At 37.7% G+C, this 21,129-nt stretch overlaps 1 protein-coding gene across 2 annotated transcripts in view; it reads left to right on the top strand.

The window, feature by feature from the left end:
* Positions 1 to 21,129, top strand: part of PLCL1 (phospholipase C like 1 (inactive)) — a 355,161-nt gene that overhangs the window by 64,458 nt on the left and 269,574 nt on the right. The window contains exon 1 of one of the 2 annotated variants that reach the window (XM_073019895.1): positions 8,975 to 19,756. The exons of the other annotated variant lie outside the window; for it this stretch is intronic. Within the exon in view, the coding sequence (XP_072875996.1) occupies positions 19,748 to 19,756 (9 nt within the window). The 5' untranslated portion in view covers positions 8,975 to 19,747. Of the gene's footprint in view, positions 1 to 8,974; positions 19,757 to 21,129 lie in introns of those variants that run through there. 2 annotated transcript variants of the gene reach the window in all.

Genomic DNA, 21,129 nt, shown 5'->3' on the forward strand with positions numbered 1-21,129 from the left:
CATATATCATAGGAGCATTTCTCAGCACTGAAGAAATTTCACTAGATTCCAATTCACCTTTCCAAACTATTAAAAGCAAAACAGGACTGTTTTTCAAAAATTGGAAAGTAAACCTGACTTCTTGTTAAAAATTTGGAAAATACTGAGAAGTTTTAGATCTGGTCCCTTTAACCTTAAGGAGCTCACATGCAATAAGATGGAAGCGGCAGGGGAGATCAGCACAGAAAACGACTGATATGGCTGTAAGAGCATGGAAGCTTAGGGTCAGTGAATTCTTCTTGAATTTATCTTTTTATAAATCTTTACAAACAAATTTGACTTTAGAAAAGCACAGATATAAATTGGAAATGCTAATTAGCACATTAAGTTAGATGAAACATATCAGTGGAATCAAACTTCATGCTTCAAATGATATATTTTAATATTTTAAATATTATAGTTTAAGCTGGACATAGTGGCTCACACCTGTAATCCCAGCACTTTGGGAGGCCAGGGTGGGCAGGATCACTTGAGCTCAGGAAAAAATCTTATTTCAACTGAACACCCTAAGGAGTTCAAGACCAGCCTGGACAACATGGTGAAACTCTGTCTGTACAAAAAATACAAAAATTAGCTGGGTGTGGTGGTGCCTGCCTGTAGTCCCAGCTACTCAGGAGGCTGAGGTAGGAGCATAGCTTGGGTCCAGAAGGTTAAAGGCTGCAGTGAGCCATGATCACATTACTGCACTCCAGCCTGGATAACAGAGTGAGACCCTGTCTCAAAAAAAAAAAAAAAAAAAAAAAAAAAATTTAGTTTAAGAAATGAGCAAAAATGAATAGCTAGGCAGAAATTTATGGTAGCTTTTCTTAGATTAAACACCAAAAATATCTTGAACATTTGCGTTGGCTGAAAATGTTCTTTGTAAACAGTGAGAAAAAAGCTACGGTTTTATTTTAAAAAAGAATTAGTTATGTTTCCTCGTACTTTCACATTGAATTAATTTGTCACTTATTCTAGTGGATAAACAGGAATAGAGCTACTTACCTGAATGTTAATGTGGCAGATACTACCAGAGCCAACCCTTATCCTCAGGACCTTTCACGTTGCTCTTGTGAACTTTCTACTGTCAGCATCTGCATCTCTGTGTCTGAGGGCCGCCCCTCAAATGCTGATTTGCCCATGGACAGCAGTTCATTCTAGGGAATTAATATGCCTGCTTTTCCAGCAGCCCTCATCTAATAACTCTCTAGAGGTGACATATAAATACCCCAGCTCCCTCACCCTCAGATGAGATAATTCTGAAGCTGTGTTTTGCACTAGTTCTCAAAGCTTCTCCAGGGAATTCAGCTCCAAGCACTTGCTCTGGCAGCTGATTTATTAGACACTCTTCCTTCTTTGTCTCTCTTCCCCACTTCCCTGCCACTGTCCCTACTTGGGGTCTGCTTCTGGAGAACCCATACTAAATCCTAAAATTAGGCATTGTTGTTATTACACTTTTGTGCACCACCTGGATTAACCCCATGGCGATCATGGTTTAGGAATTCTCAAGTGTTTTACATAAAAGGCATCATTCATAAAGCTAAAGAAGGACCAGTAGGATCAATAGTGCACACTAATGGATTGAAAGAGTTATCTAGCATGACCTGAGATGCATTAGCAAACACAGGAAATCTGACCTTGGGAGAAAGCCCCTGAGCTGAGCCTGGAGAGTAAGACTGAAGTCAGAATGATGAGACTTCCTTGTCCAGTGTCACAATGTTTTGGATTTGCTGTGGAGCTGGAGGTTCAGGGAGGGGCATTTCTGCAATGCCTCCTTTTACATTTGCATGTCCTTCCTGGCCTGACTGATGTTGGCAGTGATCTCATTTTATTCTTTCTCCCTAAATCTTCTGCAGTACTTTACACATAGATAGTGAATACTTGTTGATTAATGGGCCACCATGCTGTGCTGTCAGGTGCTATATTAAATTCTGTTATATCAGTTACTTCTAGGATCTGTAGGGATGTGTTTTTTTGCACCATAAGCCCCCTGGTCTTTGTTGCTATTACATTATGGAGCATTGTCAAATATTTCGTTTTCTCTTCAAGGAGTCCTTGGTAAAATTAGCATCTGATGATTTATTTTTGAAAATTAGTGATAAGATATTGATGAAATAGACATAATTTCTAATCTTTTGTTTCTAGTCCCATTTAGTTCTGTGCATGATCTTGTGAATGGGAACTTTCTTATACTAAGGAAATCTCTTCCAGCCTTAACCAGTAGCAATCAAGCCAGTTATTGCTGACACGTCCCTGCTACACCTCACTTCTCTGGCTGTGGTTTCCTTGGATCCGCAGGGCAGTAGTTAGATGAATACTGCCATCACCTTCCCTACTCTGCTCAAGGATTTCTAGCATGGCTCACTGTCTCCAACCAGACGTCCTTATCAGCTATTCCTTAGAGATGTCACTCTGACTCTTGGGGTGATCTCACAGAAATACTCATAAAAAATTTGAATATGCCGCTGTGTGCTGTAAATTGTCTTTGTCAACTTGAAGTCATACCGCTTTAACCACTGTTCATCATTTCTGTGACAACTGTATGAGTATACTGTATACTTTAAACATGACAATGATTGATCCTGTAGGTAAAATACTAAATGGTTGAAAACAAGTGGCAAGGATTTTTACAATTGAAAGGCCTACTCACCCTGTGACCACTGCATTATTCGTTAGAAATAGGTATTATCTTAGCTATTATAACTGTGGAAATTTTGTGAACCTTTTGTGTCTAGTCAAAACTCTGCATGTGCTTGCTTATGAATATTACTTCTAGCTAAAGAAGCATTCATATAGTCTTTTCCATTTAAATACATGGCTAGGCATTTACTGAAAAGTGAGCTATTTACCAATGGTAGATTACTGCAGTGTCTTTCATATCAGCTGTTGCTTATCTGACAATCTCAACTAGGTGGAACCTAGGCAAGAAACAGGTAGGAAGCTGAATTGGCTCGTGAGATAACCTAAGAGATATCCCAGTGTCTGTGCAGTACCTATTCTTGTGTACTTTATCTTTATTCACTGGAAAACCCTTCTATAACCACATGCAAAATGTGTTTTTAAAAAATTTTACACTTTTTTTTTTTTTTTTAAGACAGGGTCTTGCTTTCTTACCCAGGCTGGAGTGCAATGGCACGATCATAGCTGACTGGAGCCTCATTCCCTGGGCTCAAGTGATCCTCCTCTCCTGGACTTAAGTGATCCTTCTACCTCAACCTCCCAAGTAGCTGGGACTAGAGGTGCATGCCACCATGCCTGGCTAATTAAATTTTTTTTTTTTTTTTTTTTAAGTAGAGATAAGGTCTCGCTACATTGTCCAGGCTGGTCTTGAACTGCTAGACTCAAGTGATCCACCCACCACCCACCACCCACCTCAGCCTCCCAAAGAGCTGGGATTTCAGGCATGAGCCACCATGCCTGGCCTTTACACATAATTTTAACGGGTTTGGTTCAGTTATATAATCTCCTGGTTAGTAGCAAACAAGAAGGGAGAGAAGAATAGACTACCAGAGGAAAATACTAATAAATTATACTTTATTAATACTTAAATGATTAAAGTTAGTGAAAGAGTGAGTTTTAGTCACAATTTAACTTAAAAACTGATAATTGCGTTAGAAGGCTTCACACAGTTTATTGAGTGCCTGTTATGCGCTGAACAATGCAATGCGATGTTTACCAGAGTCCTCTCTAGCTCTTACATCTTGTCTGTGAGATAGACATTATTATTACCATTTTAAAAATTAGAGAACAACTGAGGCTCTGATGAGTGAAATGATTTGCACAAGGCCAAGTAGTAATTAACTGAGTTAGAATTAAAACCAGGACTGTCCGATTTAAAGGCCCTGTTGTTTCTGTCATATCAAATTGCTTCCACATGGGCCATTCCACAATGTACTTAGTGAAATTATTATTTTAAGAGCAATACACTTCTTAGAGGAACTTAATAATAACCACCTCTGACTCCTCTGAATTTATGTATCCTTTTTTTTTCCTAAATGGGGATATGAACAAAAATCATGATTATTTTGATTTATATTTAAATAATAACTTTTTCACTTTGTATAGATTCAGTTTGTGACTCTAATAATACTATTTCTGGCCTCAGGCCTGTTGATGTTCGACTCATGCAGTCACATACTTGTTCTTTAAATGGTTGTGGGGAGGATCATGTGAAGGAAGGAACAGCCAGAAAAGCATCAAGATAATTGTGACAACTGCCACTGGTGGTACAGTGATTAAAGAGAACAGATATGTAAAAGTAATTTCTTTGCTGAACCATCACTAGTGCAGAGAGCAAAATAATGAGGACAGATGTGACTGACAGAAGTTTTGATGTTATCCTAGTGTTTGGTTTTAATCCCTCCCCATCAATTTTTATCTGTCATGTAAAAACAGCAGCAACAGCTCATAGTAGAAGGTATGCTGCAACGGTAAATTTCATGGCAAGACTTCTTACATAATTCAGGGATCACATGAAAGAAAACCACAGCATTATCTTCTAGCTTCTTATCTGATTTTGTAAAAAGGTTTCGAGCATAGTTTTTTTTTCCATAAGTGTTATTTATCAGAAATCTTAAATGGTAGAAACCAAACTTTGTGAAACAGGAAGGGTAATAAAAATTCCCGTGTATCTGGGCGGTCACGAAGCATCATGGAGTTTTTGTTTTGTTTCTCTGTGGAGTTCACTGGTTTTAGTAGTTCTACTGAACTTTAGCTAAAATGAATTACACAAAGAACTGATTAGAATTGACTCATGCTAGAATTTGAATTACTGAAGCATGCAGAAATTAGAGTAAATGCGAAGGGGACGCCTTGCTGCTTTTAGGTTGTTTGATGTGAATTCTGATCTGCTCACATACTACCTTCAATCTATTTGATACTATAGTATAAGGGACACTCAGGTACATGTTGGCTCCAAACCGTTATCTAGTCACATCTTCATGCGCCACACTGACCTTTTTAGCATAGAATGTAGGTTAGAGGCCTATGGCTCTTTTTTGCTGTGTTACAGTCCCACTCACCCAAGACCCACTGAATGAGAATCTCTTGGTGTAGGGCCTAGAAACAGGCGTTTTAACTGTTCTTCCTGGGTGAGTCTGATGCATATTAGGGAACCTCTGCACAGGCTCGTAAGTATGATAACCCCTTCTAAATATGTGGCATCTCTACCCTCAGAGAGTGTTACCATATTTGTTAGCAGGAAGGGGAGAGAGAAAAGTGTCAGCCTTGAACAGAGGAGAACTTTGAACATCTATTCAAAGAGTGGAAAACTTTGAACCTCTTTATTCTACTACCCATACCTCCAAGTCCAGCTGCCTTGGTATAATTATGTTTCTTGAAGATGCATATTTTCCTTTGAGCTCGAATAGAACTGCTTCTCCTCGGATGTGGAATTGATGTGAGGTAGATAGGAGTGACACTCTTTTTTAGAGCCGAGAGTCTTACTACTGGGGGGAAAAAAGACCAGGCTGCCCCTGTTCCTTATCACACTCCCTTACCCTGATCATTCCAGTTCACGATATCTGATACCATCTGTGATTCAGGTGCTCATCCCTGGAGATGAGCTGTTTTTCTAGGTATTAAACTACATGACCAAGAGTGAATGTTTTGTATTTGTGTAAAATTCCATGTTTGGGATGGTGTTAGAGGCAGAGGTACTTCCTGGGCCTAATGCCACACAGAGAGGCTTGATACCCTTAAGCAAGAATGAGAGGTACATTTAAATTACTAGACTGATTAGACTCCTGAATTTAGACTCCTAATTTAAACTCCTGAAGCATTAGCTGAGGGATATGAGGGGCTTGTGCAGTTGCAGACACATCTGTTTCACCCCAAACAGATCCTGTGCTGTCTGGGGAGAACCCCCTCATCTTCCCTACATCCCTGGCTTCAGATTTTTAGGGGCCTGTTCTTAGAATGAGGTTCATAAAGGAAGGGGCAGTGTGGCCCTCCTGAGACCAGAGGGAATAGGATAGGGCAGAAGTTCTCAGGTGTTGATAAGCACCAGAAACACCTGAGGCTCTTGGTAAAATGCAGATTCCCAGATCCCCTCCTGGATCCACCTGGGGGAGTGCATTAGTTTCCTAGGGCTGCTGTAACAAATTACCACACCCTTGATTGAAAACGGAAATTCATTTTCTCTTGGTTTTGGAGGCCAGAGATCTGAAATCAGAGTGTCAGCAAGGGGTGGTTCTTTCTGGAGGTTCTGAGGGAGAATTTGTTCCATGCCTCTCTCCTAGCTTTTGGTGACTGTGGGAAATCCTTGGCATTCCTTGGCTTATAATAACATCATACCCCAAACAATACAAAACAAAAATAGCAAAATACTACCTAAATTAAGTTAGGCGCACTCCTTAGTGTCCCCCTCCCTGAGTGCTTTGAGTAAATCTCTAATTTTGCATTGATTGCTCTGGTTAACATCCAACTCATAAGAACACGACCAGCACTGCAACACTCACCTATCTGACAAGGACGCCTGTGCTTTCCCCTCTACGCCCTCTACAAAGGGACTTGGAGGCTCTCTAATAAACCCAAGGACATGCTTTCCATCGTGGGAAAGAAACGGGGGCACGGGGGCAGGTACTTAGCTCCTGGGACTCCTGGTGAATGGCTAGTTTGTTCAGCTGTGCTGTCACCTTATTGCTGTAGACACTACATTCCACTCTGGATCACAAACCTTTTGTGAGTAACTCGGACTAATATTTTACAATGCTGGAAGATGTAAAATTTAAAAAGCCAGTTGACCTGAAATAATTTGTTGGTTTTTTTCCCCGGCCTAATCCAAGAGCTTTCTGCTTAGCTCGTCAGGTCCTCTGATGACCTTAATTTACTTTTAGGTTGCAAATTTCCTGTTCCATGCAAGCAGAGGAAGCTCTCTGAATGAAATGTAGCCAAATCAGCACAATACCAATAACCTATCCTATTAATTTCTTTATACTAAGTCTGGAAGGCATTTAGGGCCTTGAATCTCTTTGCCTGCCTGTGTCCTCCCTCTTTCTCATTTGTAATCTCTGTTTTCCCCATTAACTGTAGGCATCAATGCCAACCATAAGTTTTATGTCAAACGTATGATTGGCATCCCTTGCTGGGAGGCACTGTGCCCTAATGGTTAAGGGCTATGTCACAGATCCATGACCGTATTCAGCTCTACCATTTACTAGACTGTGATCATAGGCAAGTTATTGAACTTCTCTAAGCTTCATTTTTCCCTTCTGACAAATGGGGGCAATGATGACAAAGATCATGATACCCACTTTATTGGATGATTGAGAGAATTAGATTGGGTAAGCTTTATAAAGGGCTTGGTCCACAATAAATTGTCAATTAGATATTTTTGTGATTACAATTATAATTATATTATTATTGTTTGTTTAAAATTCCAGGAAGATTAGCTTGAGTAAAAGATTTCTTATATTAGGAAAGAAGACAATAACTACAGGATGACAAGCTGAGTAAAATTATTTGTATAATAACCCACATTGATTAGGCTCTTAGTAGGCATTAGCACAATCCGAAGTTCTTACATCTATGATCTCATTTGATCATCATGGCATACTGAGAACTATTACTATTACCTCATTTTCCTGATGAGAAAACTGAAGCACAGAGAGATTAAGTACCTTGTTCAAAGTTTGTCAGAGTTAACAAGGGTCTAAGATTTACTGCACACTATGTTGTAGTCACTCCACTGGCTTCGAAAGATTAATGTAGGGAAGGTTTCTAAATTGCTCATTTTTACAATATAGTTATTCAACATGTTTGTTTATTCAATACAAATTGTTTACTGTAACATTATTCAAAAAACTTTCTATTAATACACATATCACAAACACATGTTCCTTTGGGGTGGGGGTAAAAAGCCCCAGTATCTTAACTTCTAAGTGGAACCTGCAGGCATGGAGTGCTCTTTTCCTCTCTGGTGGTTGCATAGGTTACAGAGCCAGCAGAGAGTCCAGTGCCTGTGGCCAGTAGAGGAATAGCATGGACCCTGCTGAGAGACTGTCATCAAGCTGTGCTGGGCAGGTTCTTACTCTTTGTGGTGGGGAACTTTCTTGCTGGGAGAGGTTCTTCTGGGCTGTGTCTGCTCACAGCCATGCTATAATTGGCTTCTGCAAAGTAGCAAGCACGTTGGCTTTGCTACCCCCATCCATCTGGCTGAGTTTTATACACATGCAAATAATGGAACCCTTATTTGTGGCTATCCCTGGGACTTATGAGTCACAACGCATACATCCATACGGTCTACAGTGTCATACAGCCAAAGCTGGGGGTGGGGATTAGAACATTTAGATTCAGACATTCTGACTTTATCGTCTCTGTGCCTCACCAATACATCAGGCCACCTTCCTCCAATAGGAAAATCTTAAAAAAGTCCTGACATTGATGTCTCAATCTTTGCCAGATTTTTAGCACACCACAATCTGAGCTTAGATTGCGATGCAAAACATTTTGGACAAGGCTCAGCATTGCTACTTGTTTGTTTGCTTATTTTTTGTTGGTAACCCAGTGTAGTTCATTTCACCTCCACACTCAGCTGTTCACTGATAGCTTTTCTTCTTAAAGGAAATAATTTTAATACTTGTTGATGTTGACTTTAGTAACACAGTATTATCAATAGTATTTAGAATGGTTCTTTAACCAAAATATAATTTCAAAGCAACCTTATGAAATGTTACTTACAAATTTTTCATTTTATAGCACTTGCTCTGGGAAATAGCTACTTGTCAAAATAATGACTGATTCCAGTCTCAATGGTATGTAGTCACATTTCCATAGTAAATATGTAGCCACAAGTCCTTTCTGGTATTTCAAATTTTCCCACTTTGTTAATATCAACTTACTTGATGTATATTCTATTTTCTTTAGATTATTTTTGAATATTGCAATTTGAAGGCTGATGAAATTATTTTCGTTATAGAAAAAAGTAACTTTAAAAATTATAATAGTTTTAGTTTAGAAGCTTTGGAATATGTAAACAAAAAGAAAATAAAAATAATTAATAATCTCATCATCCAGAGATAGCCATTGCTAAAAATTTGTTTTTTATAATGAAATTATTTTTAAAAATTTACTGCTTATTGCAGGAAAATATACTGACAGAATTATCTGTTTACACTAACCTTGATAGATTTCTTTAAAAAGAAGCCCAAGTCCTCCAAACTATTTAAAAGTAAGCAAATAAACACTTTATTTGAAATTTTAAAAGATGAAAAAGCATAAATATTAAGTTTCATACACATACACAGGTGTTTTAGATTTAGATTGTTTATGATTTAATAGTTAGATTTTTGTGTCATGTAGCATAATGTTGTGTTGTGATTCAATTTGCATATGGTACACTAAGGTTTCTTATGCATTGGTAGCATTTCTTATATTTATGCTTGTTTTCTAGAGTTTGGAGTGTACTTTTATGTATTTAAATTTATAATAGTCAAAACAACCAAAATGTTCTTTAATTGTAGGATAGATAAATAATAGTTTACCTAATGAAATACTATGCAGTGATGAAAATGAGTGAACTATAGCCATGTTCAACAACATGGATAAATCTCACAGCCATAATATTGAATGAAAGAAACCAGATACAAAATAATACATATACTCAGGCCAGGCGCAATGGCTTATACTTGTAATCCCAGCACTGTAGGAGGCTGAGGTGGGCGGGTCATTTGATGTCAGGATTTTGAGACCAGCCTGGCCAATGTGGTGAAACTCCATCTCCACTAAAAGTACAAAAATTAGCTGGGTGGGTGTGGTGGTGCACACCTGTAGTCCCAGCTGCTCAGGAGCCTGAGGCAGGAGGATCACTTGAATCCAGGAGGTGGAGGTTGCAGTGAGCCAAGATTGCACCACTGTACTCCAGCCTGGGTGACAGAGGGACACTCCATCTCAAGAAAAAAAAAAACCAAACCGTATGAATGTATTTATATAAAGTTCAAAAATAGATATAACTAAACTATAGATGGGGTAAGGAGAGTTAGGAAATTATAATACAGTTAGGAATTTAGGATGTTTGTTGCTTTTGAAAGGAGGAAGAGGGTAGTGATTGGGAAAGGCACGAGGGAACATCTGCGGTACTCAAAATGATCTATTTGTTGACCTGGTTGATGGCTAGTAAGGTGTACTCACTTTTAAAAAGACCGCATTGAGCTTCCTTTATGTTTTGTGTACTTTGCTGTGTGCGTGATATACTTCAGTATAAAAAGCTAAATAATTACTACAGAAGTCATATTTATTTGATATCTACTCTTTGATCCCGCCGTAACACCCAATCTTCCTATTATTTCCTCAGGGAAATATGGTCTGCTTTACTGTCATGGTTTCCAAGGATGTATTAGGCTTAAAAAAATGGTAAAACTGCTACCATTTGTTTTGTCTCTATTGTGATAAAATTTCCAAGTCATTTAAATATTTTCTAGATGGTTGATAAATTTTATTAGTTCTTGTTCACAGCAGATGTGTGAGACAGGCTGGTATTGCAGTCTCTATTGTTCAGATAAGGAAAGGAGACACAGGGAGAGTAAATGTTTGGCTGAGCCTGGAATTGAAATGTAGTTCCTTTAGCATTCCGGTGTGCTGTCTGACTGTATAACACTGCTACAGTCATAGATAACTCAGAATTTCCCCAAATCTTGGACTCCCAGAGAAAAGATTTCCATGAACACGAATAGGCACTAACCATAAATACATTTTTGTAGATGAAATTTACATTTGTATCTAAGAAGTATGGTTAAGCACATTGAGGGGAGTTACTCACTGATTCAACAAACATTTCTGAGCATTGGGTATTGTGCCAGCCTCTGCAGGAGATGAAGCTAGGAATATTACTATAATACAAATGTGATGAGTGAAATAATAGAGAATCCCACAGCGTTTTGTGGAAAATATTGGCCCAGAGGAGAGACTGGTAACCAGTTTCTTAGGAAAGAAGCATTTGGAAGGTCTTTTGAAGGAGGGGATGCCGGAATCAAATCTGAAATATACAGGGATGCATTTTATTTTATGTAAAACTAGATAGGTGAGTTAGATTTCCTACATTTTTGCCCTCATGATATTTTGACCTCCTAATTTTAAGAAACTTTATATTCTTAGAGAACTTTTTTTTTTTTTTGGAAATTGAAAGAACAGATTGAATTTCCAGAGATGGCAGCCAAATGGTAAACTCCTTGAAGAGAGGACATCTCATGCTACCTTGTTTTATTTCCAGGGTCCAGCAGCATAGTAGCCTGTTCGTTAAGATTATTGCGGGATTGTTTTTAGAGGGGGCTATTTTTGGTGGAAGTGAGTTCTTCACTTTAATACTACACTTGCCTTCTTTGTCAGTGAATCTAAAGTGCTGAGCTGTTAGGCTTGAGGTTGTTCAGATATTTTATTTTAGCTGAATTCTAACATCATCAAGTCATGCATATCAAAATCCATTTACAAATAAATTCAGTTGAGCTGCATACAGCCTGTTGATGGTATTAATTTTTAAAAATAGGTTATGCTATAGATTTTATTTATAGGCATTTAGATGAGTGTAAAGCTCTAAGGAAGCAAAATCCCATGTACAATACTAATGCCAACATAGCCCACTTTTCAAGGTTGACATTTTTGTTTTTCAGATGTGATGTGTGCATCATCTTATTCTTTATGTGAGGTTCAATAGAGGATCCCTTGTTTGTAAACAGAGGTCAGGCCTAACCAAATTTCAGCAATGAAATTCAGTTACAGAAAGAAAATATAATAGCATCAAAACCTTTATGCAGAAATGGTATTTTGCATTTCCTGATAGACATATCCTGGCATCTGTAATGACATCCACTAAGGTGGTTCTCTAAAATATTTTATAATTGCTGATGAGTTATTAGGTAATATGGAGAAAATGCCTTAGATCTTTTCTCTTCTTTTTGGGAGGAATGCCTGGGAAAATAAATGAAAGTTCAAGTGGGAGACAGCAGAACATTAGTGATAAAGGAAGCAGCATGAGGGGCCTGTGTTTATAAGGGCTTTTAAAGTTAATTATACCATTAAAATTGTGTAAAATGTAAAATATTGGCCCATATTATAGGGTAGCTATGGGAAATATCTCCTGGAAATGATACTGTCATACTCTGCCACTTTTCCACATCATCTTAACATTTGTAATAACCTAATGATGGAAAGGAAAAGGCACTTATGGTCCAGAAATAAAAAGAAGTCATATATTTTACCAAGTGAATGGTAAACTATTCTTAGCCAATTAGTAGCCTAATGATCTGCCCAGGCCTGACTGGTTTAAAACGATGGTAATTCTAAAATATAAACAATTGCTTAAATATATGTCAGTAAGAAAGGAAATGAACGCAAGTCCACTGCCTTAATTTTTTAGAGCAAATCCTAAACTAAATGTTTTGGGAGGTTAGAGTAAATGAAATAAAAATGAAATTACAGTAGTTTTGTAGTAGAGTTCTTGAATTAGGGCCTTTGGATGGATATCTTCAGGGAGTCCTGAAACCTCTTAAAATTGTGTGCAAATGTAGTAAATCAAAGCCCTTTTTCAGGAGTAAGTAGGTCCTACACTTTTTATCAGGTTCTCAACAGTTAAGAACCATTGATTAAACCAATTTGTAGTGTGTGTGTGTTAGAGATAGTGGGTAAATAGTTGGGAAATATAACAAGCCTGTAAAATATGCCTATGTATATGGTAACAAAGATGAAAGGAGCCTGTATTTCTGGGAATGCAATAAAATGATACCTATGTTATTAAAATGTTTGCATAGAGAACTTTATTCTTGAGATGCAAAACTTTTATTTCCCTCTCTACTATGTTGCCTTGTCCTGCAAACAGACAATGAGAAATAACCTTCTCCGTGATTAAAGCTGTGCTTAGATCAGAAGTTTGGACATTCTATTTATTTTTCTTCAGTTATCACACTTTGCTTGTACTACATCACAGATTGAATAAGGAATAAAGCAAGGGTGGCCTGGTAGCAGCAAGCATTTGACTTGTCACTGAAAATGAGCTTACTGGATTTTGAATTGGTTACTTCATATCCCCAAGAACAATTTGCTTCCCCAAGAATAAAATGCTATGTACATTTTGCTTTTTGTTAAGAACAAGGTCAACTGTGATTAAGGTCAGCCTATCTTTTGGAATATGAAAGTATTTTAAAAGGATTTCCATTTTCTAGGATACACAAGCAAGATATTCCTCAAGTCAATGAGGAATGAAAGTGCTCCAGAAATTATCTGTGATCCTGGATCTGTGAAAAACTGTGTGTGTGTGCATGTGTGTGTGTGTATACAAACCTCATTGAACATGAAAGTATGATAGAAAAGTAGTGTCTACCTTAGGATCAAATTGAAGTTTCCACACCATTTTTTCATCCTCGTTTAACTAGGTTCTCACAGTGGTCTCCAAGATTGTGCATTATCGGGTTGGGGGAGGGAGAGTCAAGGAAATATTTTACTCTGTTCTTTCTCCCTAGTTTCCCTGAGATCTCAAACTGGCAGCCAGCTGGCTGAAGCCTGCCCACAGACATGTTTTATTTGGCCCATGCAGTGCTTTTACAATGTTTGTGCCAACATTTTAATAGGAAGATTTCACATATGGATCTGCATTTCTGCATTGTCTTGAGAAATCAGAAGACATGGGAATAACTGGCTGGAGCTGAGGGGCAGTCGTCTCCCTCCCCGTGGGGCACAGCTTCCTTCTGCAGCTCCTTCCATGACTTCATGTGCTCACACCTAGCCCAAGCGGTTATTTACCTGTTTGACTGCTGGAGGCGTCTGAGTTTGAGACTGGCTTAAGGCTGCCTTTGAGATTGCCTTAGTCTTCTGATTAATAACTAGGTTTTATATAGAACTATTTTCTTGATCCCAGAGAGCCTTGTTACTTAATAATACACAGATATCTGACCATCAAATCTAATAATTTTCAGGTTCAAAGGATTTAGAATTTTTATTTGGGCTTGAAGTTGGCAAGGAATGCAAATAAAAGAGAACATAAATGCCTAAAATGCTTATCTTTCCTTACAAACATTCAATTTCTGTTGTGTATCAGAGCTGGTCTGAAGCTGTAATTACAGTGGTGCTGTAACTAAACTTGTGCTTGCTGGTTCTGGAATTTGATGATAGAAAATGGATTTTTTTTTTTTGCCTTAAGACAAAGAGTTGATTGATTAAAAAGGCATTATGGTATATGTAGACTTCTAGGATGTTATGATTTCTTTATGCTTTAGACAAGACCCAGATGAAAATTTAATGGATTTGGGTTGTCTCTTTAATTCATGAGGCTGTAAATTTCTAATTTTAAATGTTTAATTATTTTGATCAGGATAAAGGGCTGTGCAAATTCAGGTAGTCTTCCTTTCCATTTGTTCCAAACAACCCTTTTTGGTTATGGGCAAATCTCCTTGCCAAAACTCATATTCAACTTGTTGGAGGGCTAGCCTTTATCTTTCTACCTAAGGTCTTCAGAAGCCATTTTTAATCCCACTAAATTCTGCAGTTTAATTAAGATAGAGTGGCTGAAACAAGGTATTTAGTAATATCATAAATGTGAAGGTAATTAATATTTAATGTCTAAAAGAAAAAAAACAAAACTTGCCAGTGTGCTAACTTGGAACAATTATATTTCTTCCAAACAATTTTGTTTTCACATACTGCTAGCCTAGCAATGAATTAGAATGCATAAAAGCTCAGGGGATTTGAATGTGGGAATGGATAAATGTTTTATAATGAGGTAGAGAATTATTGCCCAACCTTAGAAATAAAAGCTCCACAAAATTATGAATGTCCAGATCAATAGCATTTTTTAATATTATAAATCACTTTTGGCAATGCTTATGTATGAGCAGAGAAGTGATCTAATGATTATGAAATTAGATTTTTTTCCCCTCTCTCTCTTTTTCTCTTCTATTTTTTTCCTCATAGAGGCAGCCAAAGGACGTTGGGTAAACCACTATAACTTGCTAAATTTTCCCAACAGTGAAATTTTTAGAAATATGTTTGAATGTTCTGAGTACAGATTGTATTACTTCTGTGATTTTTTAGGCTGACCAGAGGTGACATCTATTTTTATGTGAAAAGTAAAAATGAGATACTCTGAAAGAGTTAATTTTGATAACTGCTTTTTTACTTTTTAAGTAATTTTATAGTTTTACTTGTCTTCAGGTGTTCTAAGACACAATGGAAAACAAAAGAAAACAAAATGAATTTCCTTTCCTAGACTATAAGGAAAAAGGCAATCTACTCCAAAAGAAATGGAAGTGAGAATATGCTTCATTAGGATTTTATCTAGCACATCTAGAGTTTAGAAAAAACAACATTATGTATAGAAGAAAAGTGGAATATTTATAGTTCTTTGTTTTTTTAAAAGATGAAATCTCACTGAAGGTTCTTTATATAGCTCCATTATGGGAAGAATCACCTGGACAGATGTTCAGAATAAAGTCATCATGGTCAAAAGCAAACATTTACCAATGCATGACAGTTTTTGTCTTCTTTTAGGCAGTTGCCTTCTCTTTATTAGTGCCTGACAATTTGCTAGTTAGAATAAAACCATACCTTATGCTGGTTTACTGGTTTAAAATTATGCCCATCTGAAAATGTCTAAATGTGCAGAAATGTACCTTTTAAAAGTTAGTCAATCTGAATTTAGAGCTGTAGGGAATTTAGGTTGCTAGGGGACTCTGTGGTTCTCCTTCAGAATTGTTAAAAAATTCTCTGGCAGCCTGTGAGCTCCCTGAGGGCAGGCACTGTGCTTATCTCTGTAGTATCTCCAACTCCTAACACAATTCTTGGCATATAGTATATGCTCACTTTTCTTATCTAACTGACAAGTGAAGGGGTAATCAGCTGCTAGTGTTTCTGTTGCTAATGTGTGACGGTTTCAGCACCTTGCAAGGCAAGTGTGCGACTTTGGGAGGTTAACCAAACAATCTTGCAAATTAATGTAAAATTCTTGCTTCACTAATCAGATTTTTATCTCTGTTATAGGGGGACAGCCCTCTTAGTTTTGTGAGCAGAGCATAGTTTGTGAAAGAGCCCATGGGTTTCAGGCCCAGGTGGTGTTTCTTTTGAATTCTTACGCATCTAGTTTGGACTAGCTTCATGGTTTTTGCCATATACTTCTCTGCACTGGAGCAGTCTGTCTGGAAGAAGGAACAGTGCCTTGTGTGCACACGCGCGCGCGCGCGTGTGTGTGTGTGTATAAGTGAGCTAGTTTTTAGTATCACCTCTGTAACTGCCCATGTGACTTTGGCAACTTACTTAACCTCTAGGCCTCAGAGTTACTCCTTTCATGCTAAGGTTGGGATTCATAACTGCTATGGCCCCTTTAAACTTCAGTATGCTATTTGAATGCATGGTTTAGCGCTTTTATTAGTCTGTTTGTTCTTATGCATTTTTTTGGTGTGTGTTTTAAAAAACTTTATATTATAGATAACTTTGACCACACACAGAAGCAGACAGATCAATAATATGAACCCTCAAGCATTTATCACCCAGCTCCAACGATCAATCCATCAACTCATAGCCAATTCTGTCCCATTCTGCCCCATCCTCTTACTGTCCTTATTACCTGGAAGCAAATCTTAGATAGTTGTTATTTAATCTGTAAATATTTTGTATTTATATGTTTTTTCACCTCTCAGGCACCTAACATAGAACCTTGTATACATTAGGTAACAAGATGATGATTTTGAATAAACAAATGAGAGTGGGTTGGGAAAGGTAAGAGATGAAGCACCTCACCCCCCACCCCAAATTATAACTATGTAAAACATTTTAAAAATTGTTAACCTATAATTTCTCAGGGTAGTGGAGGGGGAGGAGCCAAGGCTTCCAGAGATTGGGAATCCTAATGTGGTGTGGAATTTTAAAGGGCAACATTATCTATTAAATGTAATCACTGTATCACTAGGGAGCCCCAGCATGTTCCAAGAAGTTAAGGTACATGCCAAAGATAAGCAAAAAAAGACATGCAACCCTATGGGTGCATCTTGAGGAAATATATTAGTATTAGGAGATAGCACAACCTAAAGGCCAAACCGTGTTCATCTAACTTAATGGGAATTCAAAAATTTATGGGAAGGACTTGACACTTGATGCTTCTCTTTATTTACACTTTGCATTATGTTTTCTAAACATTCTTTATCCTTTATAATAGTCACTTTTCCTTCTTTCTTTTCTTTTCATTATTTTCCTAACAATGCTAAAGCACTCAAGGGAGTTTTGTTGAGCTTTGAATTAGGTATAACATATTTTAGCCAAAGAAGTATGCATGCTTACTTTGAATGTATTACTCCCAAATGTATAGGCAATATAGTCTGTACCCACAAATAAAACAAAAACAAGAATAAAAAATTCTAAGTAAAAAACTTTCCTTTATGCACTAAAAGTATTGGGTAAGACTGTTAAAAGCAGTATTGTGTACAATAAATATAAAACTGCAAATATATACTATATGTATACTTACTATGTATAGCAGATATAAAACTTCAAATAATCTAAATATCCTTTAACAACAGAATGGATAAGTGGAATACTATGCAGTAATTAAAAATAATAAACTATGGCTACCTGCAACATTATGGATGTATTTTACAGACATAATGTTAAGTGAGAGATTATATATTACACTACTCCATTTACATCAGATTCAAAAACAGGCAAAATGAATTTGTGGAATCAGAAGTCAGGATAATGGTTAACTTGATGGGGAAGTAGGTGATGACTGCACAGAGCTTGAGAGAGGATTCTAGATACTGCAGATGTTCTGTATCTTGAGTTGAGTGGTGGCTACACAGGTGTGCTCATTTTGTAAAATTTTATCAAGCTGTTCATTTAAGATCTATGTACTTCACAGTATGTAATTATATTTAAATGAAAAAGTAAAAGGAAAAAATCCTTCCTTTTGATTACTTAGGAACACCTAAAGTTTAAATCTGTTGTCAGCCTGACGATATGAAAAATAAAACTTGCCTTACTAATTAGATTTTCTCTGTTATATAGGAGATAGACTTGGTAGACTGAGGAAGAAGTTATAGATACATAAAGTTTTTACTGTACAAAGTATTTGTCTCTCTGCCTCATGGGATAATAATCATCAACAGACTGTGAAATGATTGTTACAATAAAGTACTGGGAGCTATGGAAAACTTATCATTATTTTCCTACAGGGTGCATAATTAATGGGTCATGTAAGGGAAGGTCCCGACTTAGAGTTGGAGTATGTATTATACTTGCCAAAGTAGTATGACGAGAGGACTTCAGAATGAAGTTCAGCATATATTTAGTTGCAAGAGCAACTATAAATATAAGTAGCATTTTAATACAATGGAAATAAACCTAGGGCTGAATTGATAGGTGAATACAGTAAAAAGTGTATTGCCTTTAGAAAAGGTAAAGCAAGTGATATTCACATGATATAAATAGTAACACTTTTAGATAGGAGATAATTCTTCCTTATATCAAGTTGAGTAGGGCTATTTTGGGTATCATGTGCAGAACGTGTCCTAGATAGGATTTTGCTACTGGGAACATTTGACTCTGGTGCCTTTTTTCTTTGTTTTAAGTACAGAATGGTATCATATGAAAACAAAACACGAACTTTGGAGTTAGACTGCTATTAGTTCAAATTTTGACTCTATCTTAAGTAGTTTGACTTTGGCAAGTAACTTCTCTGACCCTAATTTTTTCATATTTAAAATGGGGGTTCTATCTAACTGGGATATTTAATATATATATCAATTTATCTTTAAATCTTTGTGTCAGGACTCAAAATAACTGTAAACACACAATAATTTATTCCACTTAAAAGAAGTCCAGAGAGAGAGAGTCTAGCACTGGTACATCTGCTCCCTGAAATGGCCAGCCACTTAGGCTCCATTTAAACTCTTTAATCTGCCATTCTTAGCACATGAGTTCTATCCTCAAAGTGGATGTTGGAGCTCCAAGCCATCTTCCTTATTCCAGACAGCAGGAAGGAAGATGGGGCATGGGGCAAAAAGTTTAGCTCCCAGTTGAGTTCTGTCTCTTTCAGTTGTCCTAGAAGTCCTGTACAATACGTCTATTTTGTTTCTTATTGGCTAGAACTTAGCGACATAACCTCACGTAGCAGCAGTAGGAGACTGGGAAATGTAGTCTTTTAGCTGGAATAAAAATGTGAATTGGTTACTAAGGAAGAAGTGGAAAGTGATTTTGGCTGTCAACCAGGAATCTCAGTCACGATGTTCTCAAAAAAACTCTTCATGGCCCCCCTCCTTATCTTAGCAAATTCTATCACTATCCACCAGATAGTTTACTCTGAAAATCTGAGATTCATTCACCAATCCTTTTTTTCCCTTCATTCCCCATATCCAAATTAGCAGCAATACCACAGTTCTAAAATACATCCTGAAATCAGAACCTTCTATCACTACTATTAAATCTGCAATTCAAATCACCATCGTCTGTCATCTGGATTCTTTCAGTTGGCTCCTGATTGATTCCCTGCTTCTTGTATTGCTTTCCACAGATCATTGCCTGCATAACAAACAATGATTTCCTAAAAAAAAAAAAAAAAAAAAAAAAAAAATTGAGATTGTATTGTTCCTTTGCTTAAAGCCCTCCAACAGCTTCCCATTGCAATAAAAATAAATGTCACCTTCTTATTTGGCCTATAAGGCCTGACGTGGTTTGGCTCCTGCCTCTGTAAACTCATCATCTACCCCTTGTCCCCAGGTTCTCATGCTCCAACCACAGTGGCTACCTTCCTGTTCCGCGAATGTACCAAGTATGTACTACCTCAGACTTTTGCTCTGGAAGATTCGTTCTCATTTTTGCATGGCTAACCATTTCTGTATTAGTCAGGGTTCTCCATAGAAGGAGAATCAATTGGTTTTTTAAATATTTTTAAGGAGATTTTATTATGGAGAATTAGAGTATGCCAATATGGAGACCACAGTGTGCTGTCTACAAACTGGAGACCCAAGACAGCTGGTGGTGTAATTCAGTCTGAGTCTGAAGGCTGAGAGCTAGAGGAATTGACGGTGTGAATCCCAGTCCAAAGGCAAGAGAAGATAAAATGAGATTTCCCAGCTCAAGTGGTGAGACAAGAAACAGGGAAGTGGGAACAAATTCCTCTTTCTTCCATGTTTTGTTCTATTCAAAATGGATTGACTGATGCCCAGAGTGGGGAGGGCAATATATTTTACCGAGTCCACTGATTCCAATGCTAACTTCATCCGGAAACCCTCACAAACACACCCAGGAACGATGTTTAATCTGGACATCCCTTGCGCGGTCCCGTCAGGTTGACACAAAAATTAACCATCACACCTTCCCGCAGTTTGGGTTTCAGCTCAAACATTTTTCTCTCAGATAGGCCCTTTCTAACTTCATGTCCAAGACATCCTTTGTCTCGCTATCTAATTATATTCAATTCAGGGCTTGACATGTATTTCCACCCTGATCCTTTAAATAGACAAAAAATTTGGCCATGTGCTGAACTGACCACGGTGTGGAGGAAGATGTATTCTGCTGCATCATCAGTGGCGAGTAAATGCATTGGCTAAAACCTCTGTAGAGGGCACTTGTACAGTATCCACTATACTTCATGAGGGAAAGAGACTATGGCCGAAGTAGGAGTTCAGTAACTTGTTGAAAGAACGGTGAATTTGAAGATTAAATTAGAGTATCTGATTCCAGTTCTTTTTGACTTCCTTTTTTTCTCCATAGCTTTCATCCCATATTTAAAGTGTCCTCTGCTAAGATGCCAACACATATCCTTTGAAGTAAAATTTCTGGCTGGGTGCAGTGGCTCATGCCTGTAATCCCAGCACTTTGGGAGGCCAAGGCGGGCGGATCATTTGAGGTCAGGAATTCAAGACCAGCCTGACCAATATTGTGAAACCTCGTCTCTACAAAAAATACAAAAATTAGCTGGGTGTGGTGGTGCGTGCCTGTAGTCCCAGTTACTTAGGAGGCTGAGGCAGGAGAATTGCTTGAATCAGGGAGGTGGAGGTTGCAGTGAGCCGAGATCACACCATTGCGCTCCAGCCTGGCAACAGAATGAGACTCTGTCTCAAAAAAAGAAAAAAAAAAAAAGTAAAATTCCTCAAATGGGTGCATCCCAGTTCCTGGGTGCTAGGCCTCAGAATAAACCTA

Source organism: Chlorocebus sabaeus, chromosome 10, assembly GCF_047675955.1.
Source record: "Chlorocebus sabaeus isolate Y175 chromosome 10, mChlSab1.0.hap1, whole genome shotgun sequence".
Lineage (NCBI taxonomy): Eukaryota > Metazoa > Chordata > Mammalia > Primates > Cercopithecidae > Chlorocebus > Chlorocebus sabaeus.